Source organism: Diadema setosum, chromosome 5 (assembly GCF_964275005.1).
Source record: "Diadema setosum chromosome 5, eeDiaSeto1, whole genome shotgun sequence".
NCBI lineage: Eukaryota > Metazoa > Echinodermata > Echinoidea > Diadematoida > Diadematidae > Diadema > Diadema setosum.
Genome location: NC_092689.1, coordinates 21553597 through 21577098, shown reverse-complemented (window position 1 = coordinate 21577098; position 23502 = coordinate 21553597). Strand labels below are relative to the sequence as shown.

The window sequence follows — 23502 nt, the reverse complement described above, 5'->3', positions numbered from 1 at the left end:
AGCCAAAAAGAGCGCAGTAATGAGCACATGAGGCCCAAAATTTGGATCGTCGGGGACGATTGGCGACGATCTTTTGTCTCATATCGTCGCGACGAAGATATCTCCCTAACACAGTTTTTCTGTTGTGCCTAAGTCTTGTTTAAGGTAGCCGTATATTTTGATGTAGATTATTACTGAATAATTTGCCTGTAAAATAGTATCATCAAAATAAGCTTCTTGTTTTAATATTTACACTGAATATCACGAACGCGACCAAGCAAGAGCGAGCGGAATGAGCGAGGGGAGGGTGTGAGAGGGGGTGTCCCCCTCCCACACTGAGAAGTTTTGTATTTTGATGTTGTAAGTGGTGTAATTTGATGCAGGTTTTTGCTTGTTTTATCGACTTGAAACAGTCCCACTCATTCATTTTATGGTAGCAGTATATTTTGATGTAGATTATTATTGAACAATTTGCCTATAAAATAATATCATCCAAATAAACTTCCTGTCTTAATATTTACACTGAATATCACGAACGCGACCAAGCAAGAGCGAGCGGAATGAGCGAGGGAAGAGGGTGTGGTAGGGGGTGTCCCCCTCACAAGGTGAGAACGTTTTGCATTTTGATGTTATAAATGGTGCAATTTGATGCAGGTTTTTGTGTGTTTCGTCGACTTGAAACAGTCCCAATTGTTTAAGGTAGTAGTACATGTTGATGTAAATTATTATTGAACAATTTGCCTATAAAATGGTATAATTTGAATATACTTCTTGTGTTAATTCTTACAATGAATATCATGAACGCTGTCTGTTAAGCAATCAAACAGGAAAAGCATACACACGAGGGTGTACATAAGGGGCATTTCTTCTCCCACACGAAAGTGATTTTGTATTTTCAGAGCTGAAATTCAGCGATCTGGTGCAAACTTTTGGTGCAATACTTGCAAGAATTTTTTTCAGCCCCCTCCCAAAAATGATAATCTAAGCTTTTTTTTTTGGTTATTGAAGTGTTAATGGCTCTTCCGAGTGTGCATCATCTCTGTGTTTGTACAAAGTATAGTGAGGTAGAGCTTAGGGGGAGGAGCCTTTGAGTTTTTAGAATTCAAATAAAGCGATTTGAAGCACACTTTTGTGGAAAATTCGAAGGGACAAGGCAATGGGAGGGTGGCAAGACACCTCTCCCATATTCGATTATATCTTTTGCGCCTTCCAAATCCCCGGTCAAAATCTTGGGGGGGGGGGGGGGCGACTACCCCATCGCCCCCCTTTTCTACGCCAGTGGGAAAGGGTTAATTGAATGGAGATAATATCCCTTCCCCCACGATGGAACTTGTGCATTTTTTTATTAAAAAAAGTGACAGATCTAGAGCACACTTTCGATGTGAACATTTGTAAATCTGTCAATCTATAGGTGCATTAAGTCCATGGAAAATAGACCGTACGGGGGAGGGTTGGGAAGCGGTATGCCCCTCCCACACGAGAGAGACTTTGCTTTTTAAGAATTGAAATTCAGCAACCTGCCACCTGGTACACACTTTTGGTGAAATAATTGGACAGAATTCCGTCAAAAAGCAAGAAAATCTTCTCATCTCGGGAATTGCCAATTGGGGAGGGGGGGGGGGGAGGGCAAAATCATAATATGCGTGCCCCTCAGTGTTTTTATGGGGGCAACTTTTTTTTCTGTCAAAAAAGCAAGAAAAACTTCTCGTCTCGGGAATTATGGAGGGGGTGGGCAAAATGATATACTTGCCCCTCCAATTCTTTTTTTATGCCTCCGCCACGATGTGTCGCCGGAGGCATTATATTTTCGCGTTGTCCGTCCGTCCGTCCTTCCGTCCGTAATCAATTTTGTTTTCCATATCAATTTCCATCAATTTTCCATATCTCACAAATATTTCAAAGTATCTTCATGGAACTTAGTATCATATGCATGTATTGACTGGCAGTGACCATGTAGGGAATTTAGGGGTCATGGGTCAAAGGTCATGGGTTAAAGGGCAAGGTCAACTCATCCAAATGTCATTATTTCTCTCTTATCTATGCAATGCCTGCTGGATTTTTGTTGAAACTTAGTGTATGCATGCATTGCTCAATACAGATTCTCTTGGAAGTTTCTTGCCCAAATGTCAAAAGGTCAAAGGTCAAGTGAAAGTGCTAAATTTCACTTTTTTTTAAACTTATAAAAGGGTCAAAAGTTGGGTATACCTGGTTCAAGGAAAGTGAACATTTGAGACAAACCTGTCATTTTAATATTACGTGAAACTGTCATCACACATTGTCAAGACATTGTGCTATAGACCTATTCGGAGAACCATGCATTATGGCGCAGGCATACCAGTCGCCAAAGCGACATTTCAATTTTTTTATGAGGATAAGGCTAGCACTTGGGCTCGCATTATTAATATGGATTGGTCAGAAGTAACGTGCTGTACATAGACCCTACATACTTGTAAGTATAGCACACGTACATGCAAACGTGTGTGTGCTCCGTACCGTACGGATGTAAACACTGTAGAATACTAGTAGATATCAAGTAGAAATCAGTGCTGCCAGAGCCCGAGTGCGAATTGGTTTTTGCCCACGAATTTTTTGTCCCCGGTGCGAAATAAAAAAAAAAATAGAAAAAAAGCACGAATAATTTTTTAGCGTCCGGCGTTCATGTCGCTCGCAGACTGAAGTGATGATTTTTTTTTTAAGGGTCTGAAGGGGGGTGCGTTCGCACCCAACGCACCCGTCCTGGTGACGCCCATTAAGAGCATGTGATTATAAGGATTCAATGTTTATTTGATGAAAATTGGTTTTCAAATGGCTGAGATATCCCAAAAAGTGATGATAATAATAAAAGACTACAGGCCACGCGTTTTATTAGGATCTCTTTGTTTCACCTTATTTTTTGATATCTCAGCCATTTCAAAACCAATTTTCATCAAATAAACCTTTGATACCCCTTATAATTGCATGCTCTCTGACATCTCATAGAGTGGTTTCTGAATATCTCGCAAAACGTTAAGAGCTAAATCCTCACTTCGACCAGAACTGTACACACTATTTAATTACTGGAAAGTAATTTGGGTGAATGGGTAATTTGGGTAATTTGGGTGAAAGTTAATCTTAGCGATATTTCCATTATTTAATGCGCAGCATTATGTTATAATAGGGTGGTATACTGACATGTAGTTGTATGCATAGGCATTCATTTCAATGAATTTCTTATGAAGTATGGCCATAGTTTAATGTTGTCTGTGAATAGATGATGTTAGAATCATTACTGATTATTATCTGTGTTCGAGAGTTTTCAATGAAGTTCAGTATTGTACTGGTTTTCCCCGCTATTTGTTGCAGATTGTTAACGCAAAGTCGATGTCAATTATTCTGATGACTGCAGAATTCCTTAATTACACATCGTTTGTTGAACTTTAGCTGTTACATTCCTGCCGTGTGTGTATCTTTGTAGGGTTTACTTTGTGAATAACAACGATTTAGACTTTGTGGACCGAAATTTAATGTAGACTTATTGCATGCTGAGGTAGACGTACACAAATAGGATTACAGCAATCTAAGCCAAAGCACACATTGATATCTTCTCAGATAATCTAATAAATAGATAATATATGGATAGATGAATGGATGAGTACAAACATGGCAAAACAGATACAAAAGTGCGCACAACTGACTTCTCCTTTCATTAAAAGTAATTTCCGTCGGCAACATGTTTGCATGCAAGACATTGAGTGATGGTGGACACGAGGTAACTGACCGAGTGTCTGCTAAATCTGTTGGTGTCTGCTTTTTAGGGTGATTTAAAATCACAATGAAGCAGACATGAATGAACAATCCACAGTCGTAAAACATACTGTAGGTTTTCCTGGTAATTTCATACTTGTGTCATTCCAATTCATGAATGTGCCTTCAAATTCACACACGCACGCGAAAATATTCGCCGGGCATTCAAATTCAGAATGCGAGCGATCAACTTCATTTGTGGGAGCTCTATTTCGTTTCCGTCAAATCAAATTATGGTATGTGGGTTCAACTTCCAAATGCAAGCACTGCAATCCCTACTCATGCATTCAAATTCACGTGACAAAGCGTCATCAATTTCCTACTTCGTGCAATCAATTTAATGAAGGAAATGAAATAGATTTTTGACAAAGGGGTAATGGGGTCAGGATGAGGAAGAAAGGGGCGAAAGTACCTTATATCAGCACACCGGTATACACCACTCAAAAACGCTTATAATGTACATGTATATGATTACATTGCAAAAAGTCGGGTGCTAAATACGAAATAGCTGGTGTTGAATTTCCGGTGCTCATTTTTGGTATTAAATTAACACCTCCGGTGTCACTTCAAAATATAAAACTTTCTTCATATCTTTTGACAGGTAATTGTTTATTGTTCTTGTTGATTTTAGACTTCGACAAGAATACGATGAATATAACTTTCGAATAAAGTACTTGATTTCTGGAAAAAAAAAGTTGTAAACACATTGACACCACAGTAATACCAGTCATTTTGGTCTCCGATTGACACTGGGCGTATGTTACACCATTGACATTAACATCAGCAATATCAAATCAACACCATGTAGTGACATTGTTGAATTAACAGCTACAGTGAAGTGCCAGGTGAACCCTTTTCAACATTATCACAACATAATTTCTACACCTGTCGGTGTGGTCCGTCCTCTATTGACACTTGAGATTTAACACCATGGGTATTAAATCTAACACCAATATTTTTGCAGTGTATGTTTAAAGGTAATGTATTGTATATGTATTATTTTGAAGAAGGGGGTAATGGGGTAAAGGATAGGGGCAGAAATGGGCGAAAGTTTCCTATAAAACAAGCAAAGAAATGTACACAACCCAGTCTTCTATGCATTCCATTATGTTTAATGCTTTTGTGTTGTTCTGTGTTCATGTATCTATGGCTTTTCATTTTAAGACATTTCAAACTGTAAGGTGCAATCAGCAATGCCCCAAACAAAACAACGAAAATTTAAACACACATCTTGATGACACCGCACGAACTAAAAAAGGACAACGCTCCAACAGTAACCAAACAATTCATCATTTTAAAGACAAACTGACATACAATGATCTCACATAGTCTCGCAAAAGTTAACAAATAAGTTAACAACAAACAAGGCGTATTGGCCCACAATGTTTGCGGTTTCAGTTTCCATGTAGTCGCAATTGCTTTTCTCGAAGGTGTCAATCAACCTCCCCTCTTATGATCGTTTGTATACAGTGCCTGATGTGCCTCTATATAGCTGCCATTTTACACTCGTTATGCTCGTTAAGTGCAAATTTTAGAATAAAAAGGCGATAACCCTATAAGGCAAATTGCAAAAAAACAAAATCTTCATCATAAAGCCAAATCTATTCAAAGCTATGTAAAAAAAACCCAAATACATACATACACGGTCCCCAAGATAACTTAATGCAAGACTTCCTTTAAATTGAATGCACTTATTTGGAACATGGTTGCCTTTTCACGAATTTGAATGGCTTGAACACCACCCTTCGTCCAAAGCCCCCCCCCCGGTTTTGCCGAAAGGGTGCGTTGGGAGCGTTGGGTCGCGTCGCGTTGACTGGATCCCCACCTTTCGTCCAAAGCCCCCCCGGTTTTGCCGAAAGGGTGCGTTGGTACTTTTTCTCATGTAATATTAAAAGACGAGTTTTGAATTTATATTTAAACCTTCAAACAACCATTTCAAAGAGGCTATCGTCCGGATCGGTTTACACTCTATTAACACTTGGTCTACACTTGACAGCCAGTTGGTCTAATAGACTGTTTAATATCAGTTGGTCTAATAACCAGTTGGTCTAGTCATCATTTCGTCCAATTACTGTTTGGTCTAAGTGTTATTTGGTTTAATTACTATTTGGTCTACAGTCAATTCGTCTAATAATAGCCATTTGGTCTATTTTTGGTCTAACACAAATTTATATCATCAAATACTGATTTGGTCTATTATGAGTTGGTCTAATTCCATTTCGTCTAATCATCAAATGGTCTAAAATAAAACCAAATTTGTCCAATATAAATTTGGTGTAGATCTACACATCATTAATTTTGGTCCATTGCCCAGTTGGTCTAGCCTCTGTCTATCATCATTTAGTCTACACCCATTTAGTCTAATAACCATTGATTTTATTGTCATTTGGTCTAATAGCCAGCCTCCTGGTCTAATCAGATACCATTTGGTCCAATCATCGTTTCGTCTATATATGACCAACTGGGCTATTTTTTTTTTGGGGGGGGGGGGGCATTTTTATTGATATGTACACCAAATTTATATTGGACAAATTTGGTTTTATTTTAGACCATTTGATGATTAGACGAAATGGAATTAGACCAACTCATAATAGACCAAAAATAGACCAAATGGCTATTTTTAGACGAATTGACTATAGACCAAATAGTAATAAAACCAAATAACAATTAGACCAAACAGGAATTGGACGAAATGATGACTAGACCAACTGGTTATTAGACCAACTGATATTAAACAGTCTATTAGACCAACTGGCTGTAGACCAAGTGGTAATAGAGTGTAAACCGATCCGGACGATAGCCTCTTTGAAATGGTTGTTTGAAGGTTAAATACAAATTCAAAACTCGTATTTTAATATTACATGAGAAAAAGTACCAACGCACCCTTTCGGCAAAACCGGGGGGGGGGGGGGGGGGGCTTTGGACGAAAGGTGGGGTTCCAGTCAACGCGACGAGACACAACGCTCCCAACGCACCCTTTCGGCAAAACCGGGGGGGGGGGGGGGCTTTGGACGAAGGGTGGTGTTCCCATTAACGCGACGCGCCACCACCCAACCCACCCTTTCGGCACAAGCCAATATGAATGACCGACGAGATTCCATCGCTACGGCGTGTCAGCTTGAAATGAATTTGAATGCTCATGGCTGAAATGCATGCTCCCATCTAAGATTTGAATGACGCAAATGAAAAATTGATTGCTCATAAAGTGAATTTGAATGTCCGATTTTGAATTTGATTGCTGCTTCAGTGCTGTGAGCGTGAAATGCGTCAAATTAAATGCTCAGGATTGGAAATTGAATGACACAATCATGAAATTGACAGGGAAAATCTCTATAAATTGTACAATTCCATGATTGCGAAGTTGCATAGATGTACGATTGTGCAATACTGGGCGTTCCGATTGTTTAAAAATGTCCATCCATTCGATAGATGTATACGTAGTTGCACTTATTAACGAATCGAACGGCCCGCCATGCATTCTCACCTGGATAAACGTTAGAAATGGATTCCGGAGAATGTTCAGAACGGCTCGTGCAGATACATGGTAGAGCTGAAGGTATAGAAAGTATAAAGAAACATAATTCATCCAAGGGAAGATAGGTGACTCTATACATATTGATTAGGTTGTCTACGTGTTGGCGTGATAGTAAGATAAACTAGAAATGTCGCTATGGCAACTGGTATGCCTCCGCCATAATGCATGGTTCTCCTAATAGTACAATATCTTGGCAATGTGTGATGACAGTTCCACATAATTGGTAGAATATTAAAATGACAGGTTTGTCACAAATGTGTTGAATGTTCACTTTCCTTGAAAGAGGTATAATTTGATAAATGGCTATTGTTTAAGAGTGCAGGTATTTAGAGAAATGAGGATTTTTGCTTGACTTTTGACCCTTTGATAAGAGAAAAAGTGTAATTTCAGTATTAAATAGTAAAATTTTAGCATTTTAACCTGGTCTTTGTCCCTCGAACTTTGACCCTATCACCCTAAAATTCCAAAGAGAAGCACTGTCAGGTAGAAAATGCATAGATATTTACTAAGTTTCATGTTGATACCTTGAGTCACTCTCGAGATATGGCAGAAGAAGTGAAATTTGGTACTTTCACTTGACCTTTTGACCTTTGACCCTTTGGCAAGAAACTTCAAGAGAATCTATATTGGGTAAGACATGTGTATATTCTGTTTCAAGAAAAATCTTGCAGGCACTGCATAAATATGAGAGAAAGAGTGAAATTTTGAGGAGTTGACCTTTACCTTTGACCCCCTGACCTTTGACCCATGAACCCAAATTCCCTACATAATCACTCTCAGTGATTAGTACATGCATATGTTACTAAGTTCCATGAAGACACCTTGAACCATTTGCGAGATATGGAGAAAAAAGTTAAATTGTAATAATTTGACTTGACCTTTGACCTTTGACCATTGACCTCGTGATCCAAAACTCTCTTTGAGGAATCCTTATTTAGCAGTACACACATACACTAAATTTCAAGGAAATACCTTCAGGCATTGCATAGATATGGGGGAAATATTAAAATTTGAGTATTTGACCATGACCTTTTGACTTTTGACCTTGAGCATGTGCATCCAAAAGTCGATAGGCACAACTTCGCTCACTCATGCATATACATGCCAAGTTTCATTAGGATACCTCAAAAGGTTTTTTAATTACACTGTCCACAAAACTGACTGACGGACGGAAGGACGGATGGATGGACGGACAACCTGAAAACATAATGCCTCCGGTGACACTTCGTGGCGGAGGCATAAAAAACAAAACTGGAACATGCTGTTTTCACCAACAGTTTATTTCTGCACACAAATTTTCGAGCGATTCGCTCTTTCTCACGTGTTGATACTGATGCTGATACTGTTGAGTATCAGCATGAACTTTGTTTCAGTTTCCTTTTTTATCCTATATATCTATACATATATAATAATAATAATAATAGTGAGACTCTTATAAAGCGCACATTTGTACCTAAAAAAGATACTCAAGGCGCTATAGAACAGAGTACATAAGTGTGTCACGTTACAACAGTATCACAGAAACTAAGACAATAAACCAACAAACAATAGGCCTATATACGTACACATACTATACATACAGGTATAAAATATTGTTAATTTAAATTGAAAATATATGTCTTGAGATTCTTTTTGAAACCATCAATGGAAGATGCTTCTCTAAGAGATTTTGGTAGGCCATTCCGTAGTTTTGGGCCCATATGAAAAAGCCCGATCCCCCCAATTATGCTTGATTCGAGGTACCTGTAATTTTAGCGAGTTTGATGAACGGAGATTACGTGGTGGTTGGTGAAGATGAAGAGTATTTTGAAAGTAGACAGGAGCAAATTTGTGCAATGTACGGTAAACAAGAAGAAGAATCTCGAAGTTAATACGTTTTTCTACAGGAAGCCAGTGTAGGGACCGAAGTATTGGGGTAGTATGCACAGTTTTCTTCTTGAAAGTAAGTAATCTAGCGGCACAATTCTGGAGACGTTGCAGTTTACTGAGTTCTTTTTGTGGAAGGCTGCAAAACAGAGAATTGCAGAAATCTAGACGAGACGAAATAAGAGCATGCATCAGTTTTTCTGCTGCTGATCTAGTTAGATATCTCCGAATTGAGCCCAGGTTACGCAAATGAAATCTTACAGATATATATAATGTGACCCTGCACCTCAAAACAAACAAAAAGTCGCCAGACGTGAAATTATAGTTAAGAACATATTCTGAAAGAGCAGACTTTAAGCTTTAAAATGATGTTTAACTCAAATCAAATGGACTCTCCTAACCTATCTAAATATTGGAAAGAAAGCACAAACTCAAGAAAAGTGTGAACTGAGAAAATAGGCTCTGAAGTACAGTGTCTATTCAAGCGCTTAATCTTTACCAAACCGTGCTGGCTGTGCGATGAATGGGACAAAAAACAGGAAGTAAACCACCAGAGTAACAACAATGAAGGGATTATCAGATTAAACTGAAATTAAGCGTGCCTCATTAACACATTCTGTCCATAATTAATGCCAACTTTCAAAGCAGTAGCACTATCCTTTCAAAAATTATTAGAGTTGAAAGTGAAGAGTGTGGACAAGGTTTTTCAGAAATGAAAAAAGGATTCTAAAAACACACCTAATCACACTATTCTACCAAAAAAAAAAAAAAAAGCACACTTTCCTGCCCGTTTTATGATACCAAATTTTAGCGCAATGTAAAAGAAGACCCGCTCTTTCAGAAAATATGAAAAAGTCAAGTTCGGCTAGGTTGACCCATTTCACTTATTTCCAGTCCCCACGTAAAATCAGTGTGTACGACTTTATGTTCGTTTTGAGGTGCACGGTCACATATATATATATATATATATATATATATATATCAGTGTAGTGGTCGTGAGGAACTTTCGTGACAATTACTCTCAACGAGGAAATGATTGTCAGGCACAGTTGATGGACAGATGTATAATGTAACTAGAAATTATGATAATGAAAATTGTCTGAACACAAACTTACAACAGGAAATAAATGCCACATGTATGGCGGCACACAAGACACCCATCAACACATATCTTTTTACCCTATATGAGACGGAAAAATGGGAGCAGCATTACCAGAAACAAAAGGTGTCTAAAATTCGCCAAGATGAGTTTTGAAAACAGTCCATCAAGAATTGGGGATGTTAGAACACACACAAGAAATACAACATGTGACTGTCTTTGACTTGGTAAAAGGTAGAAAACTGGAATTAGCATAATCAAAGCTAGGTAAAGTCAAGATTTGACGATGATACACCTTTGTATCAAACTAGAACGAAATCGGTCGAGAAATTGGCAAGTAGAATGCAAAATTGGGGACCATTTAAGATCAACCGCTTTGTGTACAAAGACGGGACAAGTGAGGGCAATATCATCAGAATTTTACAAGCGGCTACATTTTGGAATAATGCACTTTTATGTCGTATTTGAATTAGATCGGTCAAAAAACGCAGCCCATTGGACACACACAAGACATCAACCAAAATATGAGCTTGAACCTCATAGAAGGCAGACCATTGGAAATCGCATCCCTAAAACTAAAGAGGTTCAGATTTGACTATAATGATAAACCTCCTTATCAATCTTGAGCAAAATCCGTCAAGAAATGTGACTATTATAGTACAGCGCTCACAGGCAGATCCTGTGTATTGACCCGCACTATATAGGCCGGGCTATTCAGGTAGATGATGGGGGGGGGGGGGGGGCTCTCAGGCCCCCTCTAGATTTCAGCTTTCGACCGCGTGATCTCGACGAAAATCGGCATACAGATTACCTGCGATGCAATTAACTTAGCTGTACAGTTGATTTTAAAAAAAAGACAGCACTTATGCTGATTCATGCATAATGTATGCGTGAAATCAGACTTCTTGCTATAAATCAATAAAGCAAGTTCCAAAAAGGCATATTTTTGTGTACGCAGTTCTTACCAAATTTAAGTGAAAAGATCGTGGCAACAGAAATAATTTCTTATTTTATCGTTTATGAATTTCTTATGTATTCCATTGGTTTTTACTTTTTGTTTTCATTTTTTTTTCATGAAATCTGTCGGCAATACAGCTCAGAGCATCAAAATATGTTTTTTATTGATTTGAAGCAATAACAGCAAAAAAAGCTTTTATGAAATTTGACCGAAATCACAATTGACATTGAAATTGTACATGAATTCACGTTTTTGAGCAATTTTTCATCCGACGTGCATGTACGTATTCATGCGTCACTTAGTCGCAAATTAGGTATCACAAAATGCTGGAGACTCAAATGAAAAAAGTCGTGAAAACGTAGCTTTTTGTGATGCTGACATATCGCACGGAATGTCAAGGGGGGGGGGGGGGGAGGGGAGGGGAGACCCCCCCCCCGCGCCTAGGAAGGGTTAAGACAGAACAAGCAGTTAAAATATATGCTCGACTTTTTGATAACCTTCATATCGAATTTGAATAAAATCCGTCCAGAAAAGTGGTCAGTACGTATACCATGCGCACAATGTGACGCGGCGGCGCGGCGGAACACTGGTGAATCCAAAGTATCCTAAGGGTAAATGTTCTGGGGGAAACATTAGGGAACTTTCGCTACACGACGGGAAGACTGAGAGGACGCGGAGGCAATCAGCTGTGACAGTCCCCGCACTCCGACTCCCGTCCCCATTTCTAGGCAGTTTCGTTTTTCTGTGTGGACGCAGATCTTCGTAGCGATTTTGGGTGATGTGTGAAACGGAAACCGTCGCGTGGCGTATGGCAGTCACGCACGACAAGATCGCTTATTGCCTGGCTGCTCAATCGTGCCAAACAACGGGACCGGACGCTATTTTGGCCAAGAGCCGTTCACGTTTTCCTCAGGACGGGAGATTTTGAGGATGTGGGCATGCGTAGAACCGAATTTTGCACACGGCACGCTCAAGTATTTGCCGCGTCATACTTGCGAAAGTTCCCTGAGAGGAGACAACGGAGACAGAGTGATACAAACAGAGGTTAAAATGAATCAAATACAAAAGCACTTGCTTGATTCTCAATTTTTCAATCAGGTGACCGTCACAAAGGGACTCGGGAAGGCGCTTTAGAGGAAGAAAATCGCTATGCTCATTCTGGCATTCATACACTAATGCCCACATATCTTTGGAGCTCTTTAAAATTAGCCTTCGCAAGGTCAGTAAACGCGGGCAGTCAGTGGACGATAACGGAATAAAGACGCAACCAGGAGATACAATATCTAATTTGTTTAAAAGAACCAAAGTATGTCGATATATACACCGAAATTGTGCGACAAAATATTTCAAAAACCTAAACCTGAAAGGAAATGGGGAGAAACATTTAACCAAATCTCGGACTGGATCACAATGTTCATTATACATGTACCTTGAACCAAAGACAAAATTCTGCGCAGAAATATTGGTGTTAACAAATTACTACTTGCAATGGGAATCTCTAACACGTACGTTTTGTTGGAGCTACACAGAAACAATTACACATTTGTTTTGGGAATACGATGCTACGCAACGATTTATTTCTCAAATACAGGAAATTATGTTACACAATCGAACTCAAATTATTGAAGTACTTTTATACTTGTTCTACAGCAAACCGAAAGTGTCACAAAGTGTGTTTATTTGTATGCAAAGTACCTTATATTTTCTTTCTGAAATAAAAAAAGAAATAATTAGTTTTTGCCAATCTTGTCAATTTCGAAAGCACGCGAAGAAAGTAGATGACTACATGTCTGAAAAGACTAAAGGTTTTGTATCCAATATTAACTGACCTGGTATTTATATCATTCAAACTGCTTGTAGCTGCCTGTCAAATTTTTTTATCTGTTTTATGTATCATAATAGATGTGAAATTTATTTATACCTGAATGTTGATAAGCAAATAAGATTTCTTTGTGAAAAAAGTGGGCAATATGACATGATTTTCAGATAGTGAAAATTTCAGTCGGCCCTTCGTGCTCAATGACATCCAACTAGCTGTTTTTAAAACCCGGCAGCGTGGGGATTTACGGGTGGCCCGATTCATTCGCTGCCTACTGGGGTAAATAAAAAAAACAAAAACAACATGAACAGCACCCGTCAGCGAGTAATATACAAATATACTTTGCTTGAGAGTTTCTTGTTAAAACTATGGGCAGAGTTGACTCCAAAAGAACCATTCACTGAGGGGCGCAGCCTAAAGGCCTATAGTTCGAACAAGAAATTTGAAATTAGGCAAAGTATATTTGTTTTACATTTTGGATCAAAAATTCAAAGAAGGCGAAACTTCAAAGAAGGGGAAATGGGGGAGGGGAATTCAAAGCGAGAAGTCGTATGGTGGATGCGATGTTGTGAAGGGATCCTACATTGACCGTACCATAAGAAACATGTCGCTGCGCACGGTGTGGGTTAAAAATGTATTATAAAATGGGTTCAAGAATGTAGCCGATAGGAAGCGCTGAAATGAGACACACCTCCTTCCTTTGCTTCAGTACAATTGCACTGCCTGTAATCCTATGGTAGATTGCCGATCGTCTGTGCGCGCGGCGGCTCCTTTGATGAATTGCATGCATACGCGCTGTCAATCCTGTAAACAACTTCTAGTTCGGGCTGCCGGCCGGCCGGCCTGTCTTCCCTTGTGCATAGCATGTGTGGCGTACGTACGTATACTCTACTATACGTACACTTTGTACAGTACGTCAGTAGACCAAGCGTTATGGGACCGGACGCGTACATGCATGGAGTCACGTTGAAGAGCAAATCCAACGATTTAGCAGGTTAATTCTCACGCCGTTTTCAGAGTACGTTGTCTAGTAGGCCTATATGAGGAGTCTATATCAAGTCTTTAAGGTAAAGGGTGCATATTCTATGTAAAATAAGTAAGTTTTCATGCGGGAACTTAAGTGTCCGGAAACCCAACCCCCCATTATATTTATAGTGTATGTGCGGGACTTCCGCGAGTGCGACGTGCGTAAATGTTTGGGACGAACATCTTCGGACGTCTTGACCCACAAAGGTCCGTGAAAAACGCTGAAAAATGATGTTAGTTTTCGAATTTTCGACCCATTTTATAAAACAAATGATGCACAGGATTATTTCGTGGCGTTAGTGGAGGCGTAGCTCACTCTCGGGTATTTACAATGTAGTGCAACATGCACTCGGCTTCGCCTCGTGCATGTTTCACAATTGTAAATACCCTCGAGTGCACCACGCCTACACTAACACACTCTATCCTGTGCATCATTTGTATAACATTTGACAAGCGCAACGCATGGTGTTAAGGCGCGAAGCAATGCGCAATGTCAGAATTGTTTTTATGACGTCACGATTATTTTTGTTAGAAATTAATACAAACTCACAAGGGTTCACACGTACACCAATTAGCGGGATACAAATCTCGAGATTTGAATCGCGATCGGTATCTCGAGTTTTTTGCACGTGTGGACAGAAAAAACCCGACAAATAGCGCGATAAGCATCGCGATGCTAATCCCAAGAAATCTTGCGCTAGTTCCTCAATTAGCGGGATAATTTGCCCACTACTGACGCGCAAAAAAAAAAAAAACAATGGACAAAGGGAAGTGCGCGCAGGCAGTGATAGAGAAGGGCGCTGTGTGACCCAGTTTGAAGGTTTGGCTGTTATCTCGATAGGCAATTAGCGAGATAATTCGGTACGTGTGAACGGTTGCAAAAAACTCGAGATTCCAAGCGCGATCGCTATCCCGCTAATTTGGAGCGTGTGAACGGTTGCAAAAAATCTCGAGATATTATGGAGCGCGATCGTCATCCCGCTAATTTGTACGTGTGAACCCGGCTATTGAGTGACGGTACGAGCAGTGCGCAATTTCCAAATTGCTTTGTGGCGTCTCAATTGTTTTGCTAGAAATTGATACATTTCACAGAAGCCATGTCTACACCTATCCCAAAACTTTAAGTTATACTAACTACGATCGTAAAAAATTCCTTCCTTTAACCACGACAAAACTTCGATGCCGTTCACACCCACATGCAGTTACCAAAACCTCAAGTTAATGCTAACTACGATAGAAAATAAAGGGCGCCTCGCATTGGTGACCCGGCGATTAGTTCGCACCCTCGGTCGCGCGCTATTGTGGGAAAATTGGAAAGTTTTGGTAGCAGCGCTCCGTGATGCGAGGCGGTTTGCAGTATGGTTGGACCTACTACTCATCGACCGCCTACTGACGAGTAATTGTTATTTGCTTGATAAGAATATTTAACACTGAAATTCACGTAAAAACTTGACCTACGTGATTGAGAAAATCCATCACTATCAAATGCTGTTGTTCCCTTTTCAATTCGAAGTTTCAGTGCTAAAATATCGCCGTCGAACTTGCGTGGCCTCTTTTCAGCTCCCCGCGGTGCCACTCCTTTTTTTTTTTTTTTTTTTTGATCGACCGCTATTTTTGCATTGACAATGCACACAAACCGAGTTGTATTGAACACAGTGTTGTACGAAGCTTTTTAGGAAATACATTGACATTACATTACGATTCGGTTAGAATATTCATTCGATATTTTGTCCTTGATTAAAACCATTAATGAATAGTGAATTTTCGCGTTTTCCCAAACGTCCTCATCAACGGTCAAAGCCAATACATTTTTATGTGCTCTGCGCGCAGTGCAGTGCGTACTACGCAAAGAGGTTCTATATGTAATAGAGCGCTCGCTCGCATATAGAAGCGGGGCCAATTGAACGACCCGCCGCCATTAGCAAAGAGGTCGACTACCACAAGCCTGAAACCGGAAGTGCCTATAGTAATACACGTAAAGTACAGCTTCGAAGATGGGGTTGGGTTGGAAAAATCATTCTAATTTTAAGGAAAATCAATATTTGTCCATATCCCTCCGAATTTTATAAGAGAGATACATTCTCAACACAGTATACGTGTTTTGATGAAAAAAGGACTTGCTCTAATGTGTCAAATATGTGCCTTAACATGAAGCCAAAATTGCCAAACAGGCATTCATGCATTCATACTACATAAAAAGATTGCAGAAAGGTACAGTGTATACTCTTTGGTATGGGAGTACTGATTTCACATAGAATATGCCACTTAGAAACATCAGACTCACATACAACGCGCGCCACTGTTCAATTGGCCCCGTTTTCATTTGTACGCACTGAATGGTGAGCGCTTACTCTATTACATAATAGCCGGGTTCACACGTACACCAATTAGCGGGATACAAATCTCGAGATTTGCATCGCGATCGTCATCCCGAGTTTTTTTGCACGTGTGGACAGAAAAAACCCGTTTAGCGGGATAAGCATCGCGATGCTAATCCCAAGAAATCTTGCGCTGGTTCATCAATTAGCGGGATAATTGGCCCCGCGCTGGCACGTGTGAACGGTCGGGATTAGAATCTCGAGTTTTTATATCCCATTATGCAATGTGCACATCACTACAGCGAGGCCTCTGCGAAGAGGTCCTTCACCTCAATGGCGCACCAAAACAACAGCGTGCGAACTTTTGATAAATTTCTATCAGACAAACACTGTCCGATTTCACTTGAAATTGTCAATAAATTTGCTCATGCTGTAGAAAGATCTACTGGAAATTATAATGTTTTTAGAACAGACGTAGGCAATTGTAATGAGGAAAAGTCAATCAAGATCAAATGGGAGGATAAGAAAAGAAATATGTTCGTTCAAAATTTTGATGATGCAGAAATACTTGCATCAATAGATTACATAGAGACACTTACTAAAAGAAACATCTCTCAAAGTGAAATTGATAAAATCGCTGGTAATCTACGTAATATCTATATAGATGCTGCAGTTGCGTGTAATATGGTTATTGAGTCTAAAGCAAAGAATTTCAAGGTACGCCGAAACAAATTTCACGCAAATCCTTTGTTTGATAAGGAATGTTCTGATGCAAGAAAAGATTTTATACGAGCAAGAAATGTCTTCCGTCGAACTAAAACTGATCGTAGTGAGAGTGAAATGAAACGTAAAAGTAAACTGTACAAAAATGTTATCCGTTTAAAGAAGCAAAATCATACCTGGCAATTAAATTCAGCGTTAAGGAATTTAAAAAGTTCAAATCCGAAAGATTATTGGAAACTGATTAATAGGAAGAATAGATACTGTGAAACATCTCAACAACTATCATCGCATGATTTTTATGATCATTTTAAAAGTTTGGGTAGTGGTAACGTACGATCTTATGATGCTGGTGTTGAAGCACTGCTTAATGATATGTCAAATGAAGAATTAGACAGAGAGATTGAAATATCGGAAGTTGTCAATCAAATGAAACGACTTAAGAATAACAAGGCACCAGGCCTTGATTTGATTTTGAATGAACTTCTGAAGAATAGTTCAAAAAATTTGGTCAAGTTGATAACCAAATTGTTTAACCTTGTATTCGACAGTGGCATTGTCCCAACAGATTGGGTAAACGGTTTGATAAAACCATTGTATAAAGGGAAGGGCTCACGAGATTGTGTTGACAACTACAGAGGTATTGCATTATTGAGCTGTGTTGGGAAGCTATTCACGGCAGTATTAAATGATAGAGTAACTTTGTTTGTAGAATCACAATGCCTATTAGGAGAGGAACAAGCTGGTTTTAGATGCGGATATTCAACTATGGACCATGTATTTTCATTACATGCTATTCTTGATTTTTATTTACAGAGAAGGAAAAGGGTGTATACAGCTTTTGTTGATTACAAAAAAGCATTCGATTTGGTTGATAGATCTTCACTGTGGTTGAAATTGTTTGACCATGGAATAAATGGTAAATTACTCCGGGTCGGTAAGGATATCTATAGAAAGTCAAAATTCTGCGTTTTTTATAACAATTCTAAATCAGATTTTTTTAAGAGTAACATAGGTGTAAAACAAGGCGAGAATTTATCACCAATATTATTTTCGTTGTATTTAAACGATTTTTCGTCATTTCTGTCTCAGAGATACCCTGGCCTGGATTCTCTTTCGTCAGGTATCAATGAAACGTGTTCTACCGAAGATGTGAATATGTTTGTTGATTTATTCACATTACTATATGCAGATGATACGATTGTGTTGGCTGAAAATGCTGAGGAACTCCAGTTAGCTCTTGATGCTTTATTTGATTATTGCCAATTGTGACATCTGACCGTTAATACTGCTAAGACTAAGATAGTTATTTTTTCCCGTGGAAAAGTTAGAACAGCTCCTACCTTTCTTTTCGGAGATGACAAAATTTGTGTCTGCGATGATTATGTTTACTTAGGAACGACGTTCAATTATAATAATAATTATAAGAAAGCTATAAACAAACAAGTAACCCAAGCCAAAAGAGCGTTGTATTCCATGAAAAGTAAAATTTTACCTCTCCTCCTTCCAATCGACGTAAAACTTGAGCTATTTGAACATTTGATCATGCCTATTTTGCTTTAAGGCAGTGAAATTTGGGGTTTTGAAGACCTCGCCCAAATTGAAACTTTCTTTTGTAGATATTGTAAGGAACTTCTTGGATTGCATAAGCGAACTCCGAATTGTATGGTTGACGGAGAAATATGTAAAGATAGATTACAAAAAACAGTGACCCTTCGGATGTTAATGTTTTGGTTTAAACTGGTTAACAGTAATATGTCAAAGATAGCGCATGTTTTGTATAATTTTCAATATGTTTTATCGGCGAGGCAAGAAAATCCGATGACATGGGTAATTAGGATAAAAGAAATATTTAACAACTTAGGTCTAACTGCAATTTGGAACAGCCAAGCATCACAACTCACTTTAGCTGGCTTCAAAAGTTTAGTTAGTACCAGATTAAATGATATTTACAAACAAGAATGGCATAGTAACGTAGACAAAAATTCTCAATGTTTAAATTATCGAATTTTTAAGCAGGATCTTCATTTTGAAAAGTATTTTCGACACCTGAATGATTCACAGGCAAAAATTCTATGTAAATTCCGTTGCGCTAATCATAAACTGCCAATTGTTTCTGGAAGATACAATCAGATTCCAAGAAACGAAAGATTTTGTACCCATTGTAATGAAGAGAAAATTGGTGATGAATTTCACTACCTTTTTCAGTGTAGACTCTTTAATGAACAACGAAAGAAATACTTAAAAGAATATTACTAGAAATACCCAAATACTATGAAGATGGATCAATTATCTAATTGTCAAAAGAAAACAGTCCTTTCCAATTTAACCAAGTTTTGTAATTATATAATGACACATGTTTAGATTATTAGTATTTTTTATCCTTTTTGCAAATACTACATGCCCTTTTTACAGGCTGTGCCTTCTTTACAATTGATATATAACTTATTTGTCTTTTCACTCTCTCCTCCTTTTTTCTTCCATCTCTCTACTTCTTCTTCTTCTCGTTCCCGTCTCCATATTTCCTTCATTCTTGTTCACTTAGCGTATGAATTTATTTCCGTATGTCTTTGCGTTTTTCTTTTTTCTGTTTCTATTTTTCTTTTTTTTCCTGAACCAAAAGTCACTCGTATATCTTTTGTTAATTCACCAGTCTTGTGTCCTTCTCACTCTCCCTCTTCACCTCCATATCCCTTCTCTCTCTCTCTCTCTCTCTCTCTCGTCATATTTCCCTTTCTTTGTTTTGTTTTGGTTGTTTTTTTTCACCATATATCGTGTATATATTGTATATTTCTGTACATTTTTTTTTCTTTTCATCAATCGCATTTCATTCTTTTTTTGTTATAGTTGTTTTGTACACTTTTCAGAGTTATTTGCAATTATTATTTATTGATATTATAATGTGCTATGTGTTTTTCATTGGACTCCGATACCCAGAGTTTGAGTTGTGAGTAAATAAACTTTCAACTTTCAACTTTCAACTTTCAACACCACTGACGCGTAAAAGACAATGGACAAAGGAAAGTGCGCACAGGCAGTGATAGAGAAGGGCGCTGCGCAAAGAGATTTTCCCCAGTGACTGCTAGAGTGCGGAGTCTTCATACGCCCTGTACTATTAGTGGGGCAGATATGTGAAAAAGATGCTCACATCCGGCGGAAAGTATGAAATTTTGCATGTAGGGGTATTTTGAGGCGCTGATTTCAAAAATTGCCGGATCCAAGAGATCTGACCACGGGGTCGGCCGCCATTTTGAATTCCAATATGGCCGCCGACAAAGATCCCTATCTTCAGTTCTGAATGACATTAGCCATTGGAGTTTGATATATAAAAGCATGGTGATATGATGACTTAAATAACAGACTTATTTGATATGTCTGACAAGCTGCACGGCAGCCAATTTGAATTTTTATACATATTTGCCATGTTGGAGTGTTGAAAATCTCTATCTCGGGTTTGTAAATTAGGCTACCTGATTGAGCGCGCGTTTGTAACTGATAGAGTGCGCGCTGATGTATTTACATTGTGACGTCAGTGAAAGGTGCATTATCCTTCCTTTTTGCTGCACTTTTTGACATGCCCGTGAATGTTAGTCGTGATGTTTGTCTTCGTAGCCACATTGGAATTCAAAATAGCAGGCATTGCGTTTGTCAGACACATCACATCAGTTAATATTTTAACTCAGTATGTTAAAATACTTGTTTACACCTAATTTCAGGGTCACTCACCACTTAGAAATCGAAATAGGAATTTTGAATATTTCGTCGAGGCGGCCATATTGGAATTCAAAATGGCGGCCATTCGATGTTTGTCAGACACTCCAAATCAATCTGTCATCAAATTCAATGTGTCAAAACGCTCATGTGTACAAAATTTTGGTGCCACAGGTCATTCAGAACTGAAGATAGGGATCTTTGAATTTGTTTTGTGATGGCGGCCATATTGGAATTCAAAATGGCGGCCAACCCCGTGGTCAGATCTCTTGGATCCGGCAATATTTGAAATCAGCGCCCCAAAATACCCCTATATGCAAAATTTCATACTTTCCGCCGCATGTGAGCATTTCGACCAGTTTTTGTTACATATCTGCCCTACTATATTGTTTTGTGAGCGCAAGGGGAGCATTAGATGACAACGAGGCGGTACAACGGTAGGCTCACCCCTCGTGCTAACACGCTAGCAAACGAGCAACCGAGGAGCAGCCAAAATCAAGTGCGTACTCGCGTAAAAGTTCAGAAGTTCGCGTAATACGCGCTGTAGAAATGTATACATAGTACGCAAAGTCCGCCATTGTTAAGTGGAACTTTCAGCGTGTTTCTACAAAGAATCCGATAGACCTAGAATTTGCAAGCGCGTAATCAAACACTGCGCTAACGCAGACCCGGGTTGTTTCTACAGAAAGCGCTTAATCGGAAAGAATCCGATTCTCCACCTGAATCAAAGAGATTTTTCTCCTCCCCACCACTAGAGGGCGGACTCTACAATGGAGTCAGTGATTTCATGGGGGCTGCCATAGTTCACTTAACAATGGCGGACTTTGCGTACTATGTATACATTTCTACAGCGCGTATTACGCGAACTTCTGAACTTTTACGCGAGTACGCACTTGATTTTGGCTGCTCCTCGGTTGCTCGTTTGCTAGCGTGTTAGCACGAGGGGTGAGCCTACCGTTGTACCGCCTCGTTGTCATCCAATGCTCCCCTTGCGCTCACAAAACAATAGTACAGGGCGTATGAAGACTCCGCACTCTAGCAGTCACTGGGGAAAATCCAAAGAGATTTTTCTCCTTCCCACCACTAGAGGGCGGACTCTACAATGGAGTCAGTGATTTCATGGGGGCCGCCCACAGATATAAATAGGTAGATTGATCAAGCCCGTTCACAACCCACGCGTAGCTTTATAGCCAGTTGCGCGCACATTACATGCCGCCATTTTGATTAGTCTTTTGTTACGTCACGGCTTGCGATGAACAGGGGGAGGTAAAAAAGAAGAAAAAAAAAAGTCAGCGAAGGCCTGCGCGCGCTAAACTGCAACTCTGCAAACCCTGTTCTGCGCACGCTAGCCGTGACGTAACAAAAGACTAACCAAAATGGCGGATATCGCGTGCGCTGGCTATGCTTTCAGACCCCACTTGATCATTCTACCTATATAGTTCTGTGGGGCCGCCATAGCTCACTTGACAATGGCGGACTTTGCGTACTATGTATACATTTCTACAGCGCGTATTACGCGAACTTCTGAACTTTTACGCGAGTACGCACTTGATTTTGGCCGCTCCTCGGTTGCTCGTTTGCTAGCGTGTTAGCACGAGGGGTGAGCCTACCGTTGTACCGCCTCGTTGTCATCCAGTGCTCCCCTTGCGCTCACAAAACAATAGTACAGGGCGTATGAAGACTCCGCACTCTAGCAGTCACTGGGGAAAATCTCTTTGGGAAAATCTCTTTGACCTGAATACAGTTGTGACCGGATGTCTGGAAAGTTGGCTGGTGCATTGTGGGCCTGGGTAGAGCATCTGTGTGATGCGATCACCGATTGAACTACTAGTAGGGTTAGGGGTACCACGTATCGTCACCCTAAGGATCTGTAGCTTGTTTATTCTAAAAATATAACACAAATCCGCCTAATTCTTACCTCAAATATGCCATAAATACTGCAGTTTTGAATGTCGTGACCGTCTCGTTGATTATGAATCTCCGTTTTAAAATAGCGCAATTTTAGTGCGTGCGTTCCGTGCATGCATATATACATATGTATGCAATCCGTTCTCTTCGCGCAGCTTAAAAGGGTACCTAGCAATCGGCACCCCCTCCCCTCCATAGGTAATACACGTGAATTTCACAGCCATGCGTCGTTACTGAGCGGATGTGTAATTGAAACGTGTTTAGTTTGGTTTGTTAGTTTGTTTTTGAGTTTGATTTTCGTTTCTTCGTTTTTATTGTTTTTATAGCTAATGACACTTAATCCCGTGCGTACCTTTTCGTTCTATACGCAAACAGCCATGATACGCAGGGTGCCGATGGGAAGGTACCCTGCCGATAGGTGGTACCCCTACCATACTATTTGCAAAATGACGTCACTTCTATGACGACATTTTGCAAATAGTATACTATTTGCAAAATGATGTCACAAAGCAATTCTGAAATTGTTCGCAGCTTTGCACCGTCACTCTGTGAAATGTAACAATTTCTAGCAAAACAATTGTGACGCCACAAACCAAGTTTTACATTGCGCACTGCTAGTACCATCACTGTGTGTGAAATGTATCAATTTCTAACAAATCAATTGTGACGTCATAAAAACAATTCTGACATTGCGTATTGCTTCGCACCTTAACACCGCGCGTCGCGCTTGTAAATGTAACATTTTTAACAAACATCACGAAGCAGGTCCGACATCGTGCG

At 39.5% G+C, this 23502-nt stretch overlaps 1 protein-coding gene across 1 annotated transcript in view; it reads right to left on the bottom strand.

The window, feature by feature from the left end:
* Positions 1-23502, bottom strand: part of LOC140228780 (broad substrate specificity ATP-binding cassette transporter ABCG2-like) — a 144413-nt gene that overhangs the window by 59803 nt on the left and 61108 nt on the right. Inside the window, exon 11 of the mRNA XM_072309054.1 lies at positions 7247-7312. Within this exon, the coding sequence (XP_072165155.1) occupies positions 7247-7312 (66 nt within the window). The remainder of the gene's footprint in view (positions 1-7246; positions 7313-23502) is intronic.